At 40.8% G+C, this 14,659-nt stretch overlaps 1 protein-coding gene across 1 annotated transcript; it reads left to right on the top strand.

Moving 5' to 3' along the window:
• The first annotated feature begins 9,783 nt into the window (after positions 1–9,783).
• LOC121768292 (CBS domain-containing protein CBSCBSPB3-like) lies at positions 9,784–14,590 on the top strand. The gene is made up of 14 exons (XM_042164742.1): positions 9,784–10,066; positions 10,691–10,859; positions 11,076–11,208; positions 11,408–11,578; positions 12,033–12,111; positions 12,195–12,308; positions 12,432–12,498; positions 12,831–12,936; positions 13,011–13,069; positions 13,329–13,435; positions 13,512–13,648; positions 13,769–13,851; positions 13,932–14,021; positions 14,120–14,590. The coding sequence occupies exons 1-14, from the start codon at positions 9,906–9,908 to the stop codon at positions 14,294–14,296; spliced, it is 1,653 nt and encodes a 550-aa protein (XP_042020676.1). The 5' UTR covers positions 9,784–9,905; the 3' UTR covers positions 14,297–14,590.
• Positions 14,591–14,659: the final 69 nt, after the last annotated feature.

Raw genomic sequence — 14,659 nt, 5'->3', positions numbered from 1 at the left:
GGTTTACTGCCTGCTCGGTAAACTGAAATGCCGAACTGACATAGCTGCTTCGTATTCTTAACTCTAAGGAGCTGGAGGTACTTCACTGGAAGCGGCTATACTCTTTGGCTTTAAATGAAGCTGAGAAAAAAGCTATAGATGACCAGATGAAGTATGATGAACTCTTGGCTCGTTTAGTGGAGCTGGAGTCCAATAATAAGGACTTAGAGTCCATAAAGAAAGATCTGGAGGCCGAGCTGAATACTGTCATCGCTGAGAGGACTGCATATGAAGATTTCATCTGCGGGCGCGGGGGAATGACTATATCTGAAGTTCAGAATCAAGTTGACGAACTGTGGGAGGAGCTTCATGTACTCCGGAAGAACAATGTGCTGGAGAGCTCGGCTTGCCAACAAGTTGTGAAATCATTGCGGCGCTTGGCTTCTCTGTACGACATCATTCTTTCCCGGCGTCCCTCAATCGAGAGATTCCTTAGCCGTTTCCCGCTAACAGATGCTCACACTCCAACTCAAACCTCTAATCCACTTACTCAAAATTCTACTCCAAATCAGCAACGGACTCAGGAGCAACCGGAAACGTCAAGACAAGAACGCCCTGAAGTTCGTAGAGGAGTTGTGAATATGAGTGAGCAAGATCAGCGAATGCTTCGTGAAGAGACTCTTCGGCGCCGAGGTGCTAGAACTTCCCGGACTCAGGGAAGAGGCGGTAGGTCGATCAGAGCATCTCGTCCACCTACTTATTCTTCAACTGCTCGGAACGCCCGAACTCAGCATCATGAGGATTTTTCGGATAGGTGGCTCAACTTTAGCAATCGTAGACAGTAGAATAGTCCTTTGTAATAGTGTAACGCATTCTCGTAGGGCAGCGGAATTGTATGCCCAACAAGACTTAGTAAATGAAATTTTTTCATTTCGCTTCTATCACTGCGTATTTACAGTTCAGCGATTTTTTATTTCATTTATTGTACTCGTCCTCGGTCTTATGAAGTAAACTCTTCTTTGACCGGACTGAGTTAGTGTCCTTATTTGGCGAGTTTTATCGCTTGGATTGGACTTTCCCTGTACTCGTCCTCGGTCTTATGAAGTAAACTCTTCTTTGACCGGACTTAGTTAGTGTCCTTATTTGGCGAGTTTTATCGCTTGGATTGGACTTTCCCTAGTTAACCGGAGTGGTTTTCGGCTTATTGCAGTTCGTTTCAGACGAATTGCTTGTTTCTTAAGCTGAATTGTGGAATCTTGTATCTTCCTTAGAAGCTTGGACTCACAATTGTCTTTAGTACATGCTCTAAAAAAAGGGGATCAGCCTTTAAGGAGCAATATACCTCAGTAACATTTATAAGAGACAAAACGCACATAGAGAGACAAATAAAAAGGACGAAAAAGATTTTAACCTTTTAAAAAACGAACAACAACCCTAGGACCGAACTAGACACAATAAAAATATGAAAGCACATAACCCTAGGACCGAACTAGACACAAGACTGACCGGACCTTGTCTCTTACAAATAGAACTTCTTGAGGTTGGAAATATGCCATGTTCGGGGTACTTGTTCTCCTGACATGTGGGTTAATTTATAAGACCCTTTTCCCAGGACTTCTGACACCCGATACGGACCTTCCCAAGTGGGTTCAAGTTTGCCCAGCTTTTCTGCTCGGCTTACTTCATTGTTTCTCAATACGAGATCTCCCACTTGAAACTGCAGCTTTTTCACCCTTTGGTTATAATACCGGGTTACTTGCTCCTTGTACTTGGCTTCTTTTATGAAGGCCAATTCTCTTCTTTCTTCGGCAAGATCTAGTTCGGCTCTCAGTCCGTCGTCATTCAGTTCTGTTGAGAAACTAAGAGTTCGGGGGCTGGGTATGCCGATCTCAACCGGAATTACGGCTTCAGTGCCGTACACTAGACTGTACGGAGTTTCACCGTTGGAGGTTTTTGGTGTAGTTCGGTAAGACCATAGGACTTGAGGAAGATTTTCTACCCATTGTCCTTTGGCTTGTTCTAACCGAGTTTTTAATCCTTTCACCAAAGTACGGTTTGTTACTTCCGTTTGTCCGTTTGCTTGTGGGTGAGAGACCGAAGTGAACCGCTGTTGAATATTCAACTCTTGGCACCAATTCTTGAATGTTTTGTCAGTAAACTGAGTCCCATTATCTGAAATGAGGATATGGGGTATGCCAAATCGGCAAACTATGTTCTTCCAGACAAAATCTAATGCCTTTGAGCTTGTTATCGTAGCTAATGGTTCAGCCTCCACCCACTTTGTGAAGTAATCCACGGCAACGATCAAGAATTTCATTTGCCGGGGAGCTTGTGGTAGTGGTCCTACTATGTCTATGCCCCATTGCATAAAAGGCCAAGGGCTTTGCATAGCACATAGATCAGTCTGCGGCGTCCTTGGGATATTTGCATGGATTTGGCATTTCGTACATTTCTTAACTAGCTGTACTGCTTCTTGTACCAAAGTTGGCCAATAATATCCCCATCTCAGAACTTTTTTAGCTAATGCTCTAGCTCCGATGTGGCTACCGCAAGATCCTTCATGAACTTCTCTAAGGATGTAATCCGTCTCTTCTGGTCCTACACATCGCAATAACGGTTGAAGGTAGGACTTTCTATATAGGACTCCTTCATGAAGTTCATACCGACGTGCTCGGCATGTGATTTTCCTTGCTTCTCTCTTATCCTCGGGCAGTTGTCCTTGATCTAGATACTTTAATATTGGCGTCATCCAGTTTGGTGAACTGGTTACTGAGTGTACTTCAGCTTCATCAATGCTTCTGTGCGGTAATTCCTCCACCTTTGAGCTCGGATATGAGGCCAACTTACTTAAAGTATCTGCTCGGCTATTTCCCGCTCTGGGAATGTGGATTATCCGAAAATAAGAGAAATTTCGGCTAATACTTTGCGCTTTGTCCAAGTATTTTTTCATCCTTTCACCACGGGCTTCACTTGTACCCAGCATGTGATTCACTATGACTTGTGAATCACAATGAATTTTGAGAGATTTGACAAGTAGACGTTGCGCTAACTGAAGTCCGGCAAGAAGGGCTTCGTATTCGGCTTCGTTATTAGTGGTTGGGAATAAGAACCGAAGTGAATAAGTTACTTCGTGTCCGTCGGGAGCGATAAGTAGAATACCAGCTCCACTTCCTGTCTTATTCGAAGCTCCATCCACGAATCCAATCCAACAGTCCGGCGGCTCTACTTCGGGTTTCTGGGGCAGTGTTAGTTCATCATTGGTAGGATTTTTCTGTTCGGCAATAGTAGGGATTGCCTGATCGAACTTTACCTCTACAAGAAAATCTGCCAAGGCTTGTCCCTTGATGGCTTTCCGAGGTAGATATTCTATTGAATGTTCTCCCAACTCTATGGCCCACTTGGCAATTCTGCCCGATGCTTCGGGCTTAGTCAAAACTTGCCGAAGTGGAAGATCGGTTAAGACGCACACTTTGTGAGCATAGAAATATGGCCGCAGTCTCCTTGCTGCATTTACTAATGCCAGAGCAATTTTTTCCAGAGGTTGATACCTTGTTTCGGGACCTCTTAATGCTCGGCTTGTAAAGTAGATAGGACGCTGTTTTAGGCCTTCTTCTCGTACAAGCACCGCGCTAATGGTTTGATCTGATGCTGCTAAATATAAGAATATCACTTCGGCATCTGTTGGAGCATAGAGAATAGGAAGTTCGGTTAAATAACATTTGAGTTCGTCAAAAGCCTTCTTCTGTTCGGCTCCCCACTCAAACTTTGGTGCCTTCTTCAAAACATTGAAGAACGGCATTTGCTTCTCGGCTGCTTGGGAAAGGAATCTATTCAGTGCGGCTAGACATCCAGTTAGCCTTTGCACATCATGTATTGACTTCAGCATTACCATGTTCTGAACAACTTGAACCTTTAGGGGATTTGCCTTGAGTCCTTCCTTTGAAACCCAACAACCCAGAAATTTTCCCGAATCTACCAAAAAGGTACATTTTTGGGGATTGAGTTTGAGGTTGGCTTTTTTGAGCACGTCGAGAGTGGATTTGAGATTGTTTTCGTACTCCGAAGTGCTTCTGCTTTTAACAACTATGTCGTCAACATATACTTCAACCTCTTTTCCGATCAGGTGCCGAAATAGCTTATCTACCATCCTTTGATATGTGGCTCCGGCATTCTTTAAACCAAATGGCATCTTTTTATAAGCAAAAATACCGAAGTCAGTAATGAAAGCCGTTTTTGAAGCATCATTCTCATCCATTAAAACTTGGTGGTATCCTTTATACAAATCAAGAAAACAGAAAATTTCGAAGCCTATCAAAGCTTCTACTTTTTTATCTATGTTGGGAAGGGGGTAGCAATCTTTAGGACAGTGCTTATTTAGATCTGTAAAATCTATGCACATCCGCCATCCTCCTTCTTTTTTCTTGATCATCACAGGATTGGCCACCCAAGAAGGATATTTTACTTCAAATAATACATCCGCTTTCAGTAATTGGCGGACTTCGTCATGGATGACTTGATTTCTTTCTGCCGCAAAGAGTCTTTGCTTCTGTTTTATAGGCCGGACTGAAGGATCAATATTTAACCGATGTGTAATTACCTCGGGAGACACTCCAGTCATGTCCAACGGAGACCACGCAAAGACATCTTTGTACTCTTTGAGGAGCTGGATGGTCTTTTCCCGGAGTAGAGGTGTTCCCGCGAAACCGATCTTGACCGTTCTGGATGGATCGTCTTCGTATAACTGAACTGGTCGTGAGTTCGGCTCCGGTGTGACTTCGTTCATTTCGCCTGCCTCTGACTCCGGCTGCTGTGATTGCTATGCTTGATGGTGCCGATCTGATTGTTCGGCACTTTTAAGCGCAATCTGCAGACATTCTTTTGCTCTCTTTTGATCACCTCGGATGACTGCTATCCCTCCTTTAGTGGGGATCTTGATCGTGAGGTGATAAGTAGAGCAAATGGCCCGAACTGTGTTGAGCCAGTCTCTTCCCAGTATAATGTTATACGGGGATCGAGCTTTTACCACAAAAAACTCGATCATCGTACTGGAGCTAGTAGGCGCTCTTCCTACCGTAATCGGAAGGCTGATAATACCTTCAGGGCGGGTGTCCTCCTGGGCGAAACTTTTCAGAGGAAGTGGGGCCGGACTGAGCCGAGCTGGATCCACTTCCAGTTTATCAAAACATTCTTTAAAAAGAATGCTAACCGACGCTCCTGTATCCACAAACACTCTGTGGATCAGTTTGTTTGCCACTCCAGCTTGAATGACAATAGCGTCTTGATGAGGAGAAATGGCCGGGACGGGATCTGCATCTGAAAATTTAATTACTTCCTCCTTCTTCAGCCTTTTATGTGTTGGCTCCTCTCGATTGAAGCCTCTGCGCTCTGATTTTAGTGACGATTTAGTCTTCCCGGCTGGGAGAGCGTCAATAGTCTGGATTACTCCATCATATTGCGGCTCGTCATCGTCTTCGGGATCCTGTTGCCTTTTAGGATCCTGAGGAGCGCAGTTCGCACTTCTCTGTTTCTTATTCTTTTTCGGCGGCTTGCTTTGGTATTTTTTTAACGTCCCTGCTTTCACAAGAACATCAATATCTGCTGCCAAATTTCGGCACTCCTCGGTATCGTGACCGTGGTCTTGATGGAAGGAGCAATATTTATCCTGACTTCGGCGCGTGGCCGATTTCGTCATCGACTTTGGTTTTTCGAACATATCAGAATGCAGTTCGAAAATTTCCGCTCTCGACTTGTTCAATGGTACGAACTGAGCGGGTGGTTTCTCAGGATTGAGACGTGGTCCCAATCTGTCTTGTACCGGTGCCCTTTGAATTCTTTCAAAAGGAGTTCGGCGAGGATGTCCCTGATCGCTATGATCGGGCTTCCTCTTGTCTCCTCTGGAAGAGCTGTCTAAAGACCGTTTTCGACGGTCTGCCTCATCAGCACGAGAAAACTGGTCCGCAATGTCCCACATCTCTTGAGCTGTTTGCGGACTGCATTCAACGAGCTTTCTGTAGAGAGCTCCTGGCAGAATTCCATTTTGGAATGCCGAAATGACAAGTAGATCATTGAGATCATCTACTTGTAGGCATTCCTTGTGGAATCTTGTCATGAAGTCGCTAATCTTTTCATCGCGACCTTGACGTATAGAAAGCAGCTGAGCCGAAGTGACTCGGGTTTCAGCTTTCTGGAAGAACCTCCTATGAAAAGCATCCATTAGATCTCTGTAAGATCTAATGCTGCCTTGAGGGAGGCTATCAAACCACCTTCTTGCGTTCCCGATGAGCAGCTCGGGAAACAGCTTACACATATGAACCTCATTGAGACCTTGGTTCGCCATATTATACTGATAGCGTCCCAGGAAATCATGAGGATCCACTAACCCGTCATAAGTCACTGACGGAGTTCGGTAATTCTGTGGCAACGGAGTTCTGGTGATATCATCCGAAAATGGAGTCTTCAGCGCTCCATACATAGCGAATCCGACATCTCTTCGGTATGGTGGAGATGGAGTTCTCCTGTGATTTCGGTAACAAGGAGGAGAAGGAACATATCGGTGGTGAGGATTCTTTCTCCTGGAAGATACGACACTACTGCGGTAGTGACTTTCATGTCTGGAGGGGGAGGGAGAATCCGCCGTTTTCTTCTCCGGCTTCTGGCTCTTTTGCAGGAATGTTAAGAACTCATCCTGTTTCTCAGCCAAGAACAACTTGACAGCCTCATTCAAATCGTGCTGCTGGGGAGGCTCGGTGCGATGACTTTTTGAGTGGTTTGTTCTTTCACCGTGAGAACTGGAGGCAGATTTCTCCCGAGGCTGTTTTCCAGACCTACGGGCTGGACTAGCTTCCTCACGTTCATCACGGACGGAAGTATGGGTATTATGTGATCTGGTACGCATTTTTTGGTGGAAGAGGATCAAAAACTCGCTTTTATCACAGTTTTGGTTTTCTGTTTTCCCACAGACGGCGCCAGTGATGATTTGGCGAATTTTTGATGGGAATAAATGCAAGTAATAAATGAAGATCACAACACTGAAAATTACGTGGTTCGATTTACTGAGGTAAATCTACGTCCACGGGAAGAATAGAGAGCAAATTTGTATTGCTTGATCTCTTACAGATTACAATGCTGATTTGCTATATGAGATTCAGGATCTAGAGAACTTAACCCTGGTCTATCTGATCTAAGTTCTATTTATACATTCGAACTAAGATCGTGGTTTGCAGCCCTGGTAGGGGGGTTGATAACTGCTTAATACCACTAAATAGATCGTGGGTGTAATGGAGGTCGTGGAGATCCTGCATGGGTCCACTATCTCCTTGTTCGGTCGAATACTGAGACCGAACTGCTGAACTTTGCCGATCAGCTTTTGCCAATCTGAGAGTTGAGCTCGATTGGTCGGCTTTTACCGAGCTATAGGCTGTGACCGAACTCTTTGGTTGTGCCGAACTGATACTACCGAGCTATAGGTTGTGACCGAACTCTTTGGTTGTGCCGAACTGATACTCTTTCTTGGGTTTTGGGCTGATGGGCCGTCACTGCTATCGGGCTCGCAATTATTGTTTAGTTGTTTAGTTCGTATCCCATCAGAGACAACCTTTGACTTGCAAGTGATATCCTCCGCCGACCAAAGTAAGTTCAGATTTAGTTGTGTCAATTTTGTTCAGTGCTTTTATTATGAAAATTTTTAGGTATTTAAGTTAGAGTTGAAATGTGGTTACATAAGTTGTGCTTTGTGTTGATTGTATGGGCTATTTAGTTGGTGGACTTTTATTTGTTGGACTTGGAATTTGGCCCATTAGGTAAGTTGGGCTGTTGCTTTGCCCTAGCCCATTCCCGGATTGATATACCCCCACTCCCTATCCACCGCCTCAGATTTATTCTTCACTCTCTCCTTCTCTCACTTTTCTCTCTCGAGTCTTTTTTGAGTTTCTGTTGGGTTTTCTTCTCTGATGATTCTCTGGTGGTTCCCTGGTATTTGTCACTGGTATTTGTGTGATTAAACGGTTGTGTGGGTTTGAGATAAGCAACTATTTCAGTTGCTTGGGTTCCAGAGGAGTTAGGGTTCCTTGTTGAGAGGTTTCTGTTGTTGTGAGCTTTGAGAGTGGACAGATCCGGTGTAGTGGAGTGTTTTGGGGTTGTAATCCGGGGTGTGTGAAGAGTTTCACGGTTGGATTCAACGTTGCTCTCTTGAATTATTGTTTTGGTGAATAGATCTGTACTATTAGCGGGTGGCTGAGCCATAGCTTGAAGATCTATGCGATTCCTTTGTTATCTCTCTTGCTACTGCATATTTTGTTCAGATCCGAGAGGATCCTTTGTTTTCTACTAACAAGTCTTGCAGTGTGTAGGTTCTTTGGTGGATCTTGGAGCTTCTGGTTCAGGAAGACATTGATTTAGTGTATAGCTATTTACTGTGTGTAATAGCTTGTAATTGCTTGTATAAATCAGTCGCTTGGTAGGTGGTTTGACTGAGCCATCTTATAAATAAGACTAAAGAGGTCTCGGTAATTAGTGAACCGGATAGTCTGATCCCTACACTTTGGAATTTGAATTTATTTATCCTGATTCGTGCATCCTGTATTCATTTCATATTATGAAAAGATTATATAAAATGTTTATAACATTCACCATAAAAAAGTTGCTACATTTTTTGGGATCTTCCGGTCATCATTTTAAGAAAATGCTCGGTGTTTATTATTGTAGAATTTAGAAATAAGAAAGAATATTAGTATTATACAGAATTTTAAATCACAAATATATAACGCCAAATTTTGATAAAATTAGGTCATATTGAAATTAACTAAAGTTGGGACTTACCAAATTACGAGCTTGTTATAATTTTATCCCAAAGAATATAATACATTTATAATATTAATAATAATATCGATAAATATGTGTAAGTATAAAATAAAAATTAATAAATTTAGTAAGTTTGAAAAAACTCAATGCACATATCAATGTTTTAATAAATTTTATCAAAATTCAAATTAAATTATTTATATTGATTATATATATTTGATACTTTTAACATCAACAAAATAACATGGTTGATCAAGGAAGAGAGATTGTCGACACGTAATTTACACTGACACCCAGAATCTTCGATTCTTCCCATGTTTTTTAAATTATGAAAAATAAATTACGAAGCATGAAATATTTCCAATTATCATATCCTTTTCCCATAAGACACATACTTGTATTTGAGCATTATCTTTTGACAAAATATTTTGAAGGGAAAGAAATATGAATGACAAGAAAATATATGTTCTAAAAAGTTGTTAAAAGAGGTCATACCCGGGAGTCGAACCCAGGTCGCTGGATTCAAAGTCCAGAGTGCTAATCATTTGTTACTAGAATTTAGACTAAACATAATGTAGATACGGAAAAAATACATTTGCAACTTTTTTATTTAACTAATGTGATAAGACTATATGATCGAAATGAGAAATGGTTTGTATTGAGTTATTGAGTACCAATCAAAATTGGATTTCGGCAAGTGAGAAATGATGTGTACGAGTTATGCATGTAGATACGTGAATATAAGATATCTTTTTCAACATTATATCACATTGATTTTGTAACGATCATATGATCATAATTCATATCAATGGTTTCAGGAAAGTGTATAAAAATATGATTTATATTCGCACAAAATACATAGTAAATATATTTACATCTGCCCATTAATTGTATATCTTTGATTTTAAACATGGATAAAATAATAAATGCAATATTCAGAAGAAAAAAAAATCAGTGGGTAAGAAATGATTTCAGAGGAATTATTCATCAGCTTTCACCAAAACGAAGGGTGATCTAAGAGAATGGAGAGGTTATCGAGAGATTCTGCATTCATGATAATGAATTTTACATTTTATCGTAGAAATTATGTTTAGATTGATATAGATTGGACAAAATTAAACAAAGCAATGGAAAAGTCCGGCGGGTCGCCGGCGCCTCTGCCGAGGCGCAACAGCATGACTATGCCGCCGTCGCAGAAGCGCGGCGCTCCCCCCACCATGAAGAGGTCATCGTCGGGTCCTCTTTCCGATAGCGGCTCCGCCGGCGCCAAACCCTCCTCCCCAAATTCGTAAGATTAATTAATCAGAAAAAAGGAAAATGAGATTTTACGTTAGTGCAAATGTTGTTTCCACAATCCTTTTATGTTTGAGTTTGTTGATGTGTTGGAACGTAAATTAATCGAATATAAGCTGTGATCACAATATTTTTGTTGACGGATTATGAGAAGCTGGTGAGTTTTTTTTTTACATGATAAGTGATACGGATATTTAGTGATGCAATGTGTAAATTAGTCGTTAAATATGGATTAATTTGGATTTTGATCCTAATTTAACTAGCTGAAAAGTATAGGGTCCCTCCAAATTTCTTTATGCAGACCATAACAGAAATGCTTTCTTATATTGAGATGACCAAATTGTCCTCAATTAGAAATTGAGCCTGAGTTATGCTTCTGGTCTTGTCTGGTGTTGTAAATTTTGAGAAACAAGGTGTAGCCAAAGTGTTTACTGACCACTACTAGTATTTAGCTTGCATTTTTCCAATATAATATTAAGGTTTAGAGCTTTGGCATTATTTCTGTTTATCATTAAATATGTTTGTGAATCTTCGCTTCTGTTGAGTCTACCTTTGATTATAGTATTATATCATTTGGTTTAACTTTTATCTTATATGTTTGGTTTCGTGCTATATGCAGTTCTATTGTTTGGGAGAGGACAGTGAAGAAACTAAGGCTATCTAAGGCACTTACGATTCCAGATGGAACCACTGTCTCAGAAGCCTGCAGGAGGATGGCATCAAGGCGTGTTGATGCTGTTCTGCTGACTGATGCTAATGTCTTGCTCTCAGGAATTGTCACTGATAAGGTGCTTATATGTTGGCATTATGTGCATAATGCCTTTTCTTTTGCATTTTCCCTCTCTTGTTGGACCCTTCTTAAGAGAAAGAAAGAAGGTAGTATTCATAGGTAGCATTGCAGGCTCAGAAACTTACCCTTTTTTTTTTATTATTGCTGTTGGATGTGGCATTGTCATTATAAGTTTCTTGAATATACTGACATTCTGATTATGCTTTGGGTGTAGGACATAACAACCAGAGTTATAGCTGAGGACCTGAAACCAGAGCACACAGTAATTTCAAAAGTTATGACAAGAAATCCAATTTTTGTGAACTCAGATTCTTTGGCTATTGAAGCTTTGCAAAAGATGGTCCAAGGTAGAATTGTGTGCTTTGTTTTCTTATGGTCATTTGATGCTTAATGCTGAAGAACTTGTTATTAGTACTTGGATTCCAGTTTCCATCAGGCTACTTATGCCTTGACCTGTTTGCTGCTAATGCTATGATCAACCATTTACTTACATATTTCTGCTACTTATGCTTGCAATTAATCTGCTATGTTTTTTGGGTTTGATAGGAAAATTTAGGCACCTCCCTGTTGTTGAGAATGGTGAAGTCATTGCACTCTTAGATATCACAAAATGCCTTTATGATGCAATATCAAGAATGGAGAAGGCTGCAGAGCAGGGGAGTGCTATTGCTGCGGCAGTTGAAGGTGTTGAACGTCAATTTGGAAGCAGTCTCTCAGGTTAGTTATGCACTTACACTTCAGTATTCCCATCAAGAACATCGAACTAAAGCAATTTATGTTTCTTTTGGTCCAATAAAGCCCCTTCTTTTATTTGCTACTACAACATAACTCTTAACACATCAGAAATTTCATAAGAATGGATTTTCTACTGTGTTGTTTACTGTTTAGTGCGGGCATCTGTGAACCTTAAGGTCATCTAAATACTTTATATGTGTAACATGAAAATCCGGGTGAACTGCTGCAGAGAATTGATTTAGATAAAATATTTGACCGTAAGTGCTCAATCCATAATGTTCCTTGTAAATTTTGATGTTTTCAAGTACTTGCTCTCACTATTCTGCTAGTTCTTTTGACGTTATAGCTCTTTCATAGCAATGCATTTTTCTCTATACACAAGTGCATCTAATCTTGATAAATTATCTTCTTTCTTTTGCTGTCTTCTATATTTCAGCATCATTGGGTTTTATAGAAACACTCAGGGAACGTGTGTTCAAGCCTTCTCTGTCCACCATCATATCTGAAAATTCTAGGTAAATGGCATTTACTGATGGTCTGATGAGATGTGATTTGCAGTGCATGATATAAGAAACCTGTGATATTGTTATGTCTTCAGAGTTGCTGTTGTTGCACCTTCTGATCATGTTCAAATTGCTGCTAAAAAGATGCGTGAGCTAAAGGTCAATTCAGCTCTTGTTATGACAGGGAACAGCATCCAGGGAATACTCACGTATGATATTTTGATCACAGAATTATACCTCTACTACTGTATATGAGTGTGAAGATTCGTTAACCATTTTTATTTTCTAATGATGAGTCAGCTCACTGTTGATGTCTTGTGCTTTAATGTCAGTTCAAGAGATATACTGTACCGAGTTGTGGCCCAAAACCTCTCTCCGGATCTGACTCTAACGGAAAAGGTTTAACTTCCAGTTTGCAAACCATGCAGTCTATTCTATTTCCACTGAGCTATTTGAGTACCTTGCAATGAGGGTGTATATAGACTCTTATCTTACCGATGATTTGTATCCGAATGCTTTAAAATATTCATAATTCTCTCCAAAGTTTCTCTATTTTGAATAAATTATCCCTGGGTTATCCTTTCAAATCGTAATTGATAGTATCTTGGTTACCCTTTGAACTTCAAAATTTTAGTCCTATTGGTTGTGCTTCCTTTAATTGCATGATATGTATTGTTTGGTCTAGGATGTTACCGTTCACTTATCATGGATCCATGCTTTGCTTACTCAAGGTAATGACGCCGAATCCAGAATGTGCGACCTTAGAGACAACTATTCTTGACGCATTGCATATAATGCACGATAGGAAGTTCTTACACATTCCCGTTCTTGATAAAGGTGACTGGTGCTTTTCTCTGGGTTTTTCCACTGAAAAAAGAAAAACAGAAGAGATTAACTTATCTATCTTGCAGATGGATGTGTTGCTGCATGTCTAGATGTTCTGCAGATAAGTCATGCGGCAATCTCCATGGTAAGATAATTAGAATCAGTGTCATGTTCTTTTTTCATGGTAAAGACCTGAGAGTAAATTGTCATGCTTGTTACTGAATCAGCTGGTTTTGTGCTTTTTATTCTATGCCAGAGAAGTGTTGCTATAGTTGTACATTTACATCATGAAATTTTTTCAAAATATAGGTATCTTTCGTAGTGGCAACAACGTAGATTCTGAGAACATGGCACTGTAGTATTTTATTTCTAAAAGGAGGAAATTAACTTCTTTTTTTGAAAAGGTTGAGACCAGCTCTGGCTCTGTTAATGATGGCTCAAATACAGTGATGCAGAATTTCTGGGATTCAGCTCTGAATATGGACCCCCCTGAGGATTATGATACCACTAGGTCTTTCTGTGTCTTTTTATTCCAAACATTTTTATACCGGAGCTGCTTGCGCACTAATATTGCTTCCCTGTTGCAGTGAGGTGTCTACGTCTCAATATGTGGCATCGGAGGCTATAGATCATCAGAAGTCCACATACACATCAGCTGGTCCTGGGAATTCATATTGTTTCAAATTTGAGGACCTTGAAGGGCATGTCCACCGATTTAATTGTGGTATGTGTAGCGCGCTCTAGTGTAAAACCCTCGTCTCTTAATAAAGTACTTGAATGAGTCCTGGTTATGTTTGCCTCATCATATTTACTTTACAAATTAAACTTGACATTGTCTTATCAGGCACAGAGCATCTAGCTGAACTTGTTTCTGCTGTCGTGCAACGGGCAGGTGCATCCACTCGTCAGACTCGCCCCCGACTTCTGGTGGGTCTATGATCATAAAACCCATTCTTTCGATATTGGTTCTTATCAATAAACTCACTGATGCTTTTATTCTCTGTCAGTATGAAGATGACGAGGGTGATAAAGTTCTGCTCACAACAGATGGAGATCTTGCCAATGCTGTAAGCTGTGCACGGGCAGCTGGCCTAAAGGTCAGAATGATTGTTTACTCATACATCTTTGCAGAATAGCTGCACGTATCTGGAACATGGTTAAAATTTCCCTGGTTCCATTTGTTGCCCTTTATCAGGTTGTGAGGTTGCACGTGGACTATATTCGTCCGAAACAAGAAATAAGAAAGGTGACAAGTGATATTGTGCGGCAAGAAGAAGCTAATTGGACTCAACTCCACTATGGAATTCTCGGAGGAGCAGCTGTCCTTGCAAGCATTGGTGTTTTGGTCTGCTTGAAGCGCTCGAAAACATGATATACAACACGGTACATCGTTAGATTGTAGCAAGCATTTTCAAATTCTCATGGCCTGCTGTGTTACGAGAAATGATAAACTGCGAGGTAGAGGAACACGAGAGATGGAAGGTGGAACGAATAACACGAGATTGAAGCTTAACGATTGTTTTTCTTAGGTATGATTAGTTTTTGGTGCAGACATTCTTGGACTCTTGTCCTTGGATAGAAATATAGAGTTACTACATTTGATTGGTCTCTTTTGATATTAACATTGATATTCATAGGACCCCTATTTTATTAGATTGGACGAGTTCTGCATAATTCCCATAGAGATGAAATGTAATCACCATTTTTTCTATCTTTATATACTAACACAGAATAA

Source organism: Salvia splendens, chromosome 15, assembly GCF_004379255.2.
Source record: "Salvia splendens isolate huo1 chromosome 15, SspV2, whole genome shotgun sequence".
NCBI classification, from domain to species: Eukaryota; Viridiplantae; Streptophyta; class Magnoliopsida; order Lamiales; family Lamiaceae; genus Salvia; species Salvia splendens.
The sequence above is the reverse complement of the archived record's forward strand: the minus strand, read 5'-3'. Positions and strand labels throughout refer to the sequence as shown.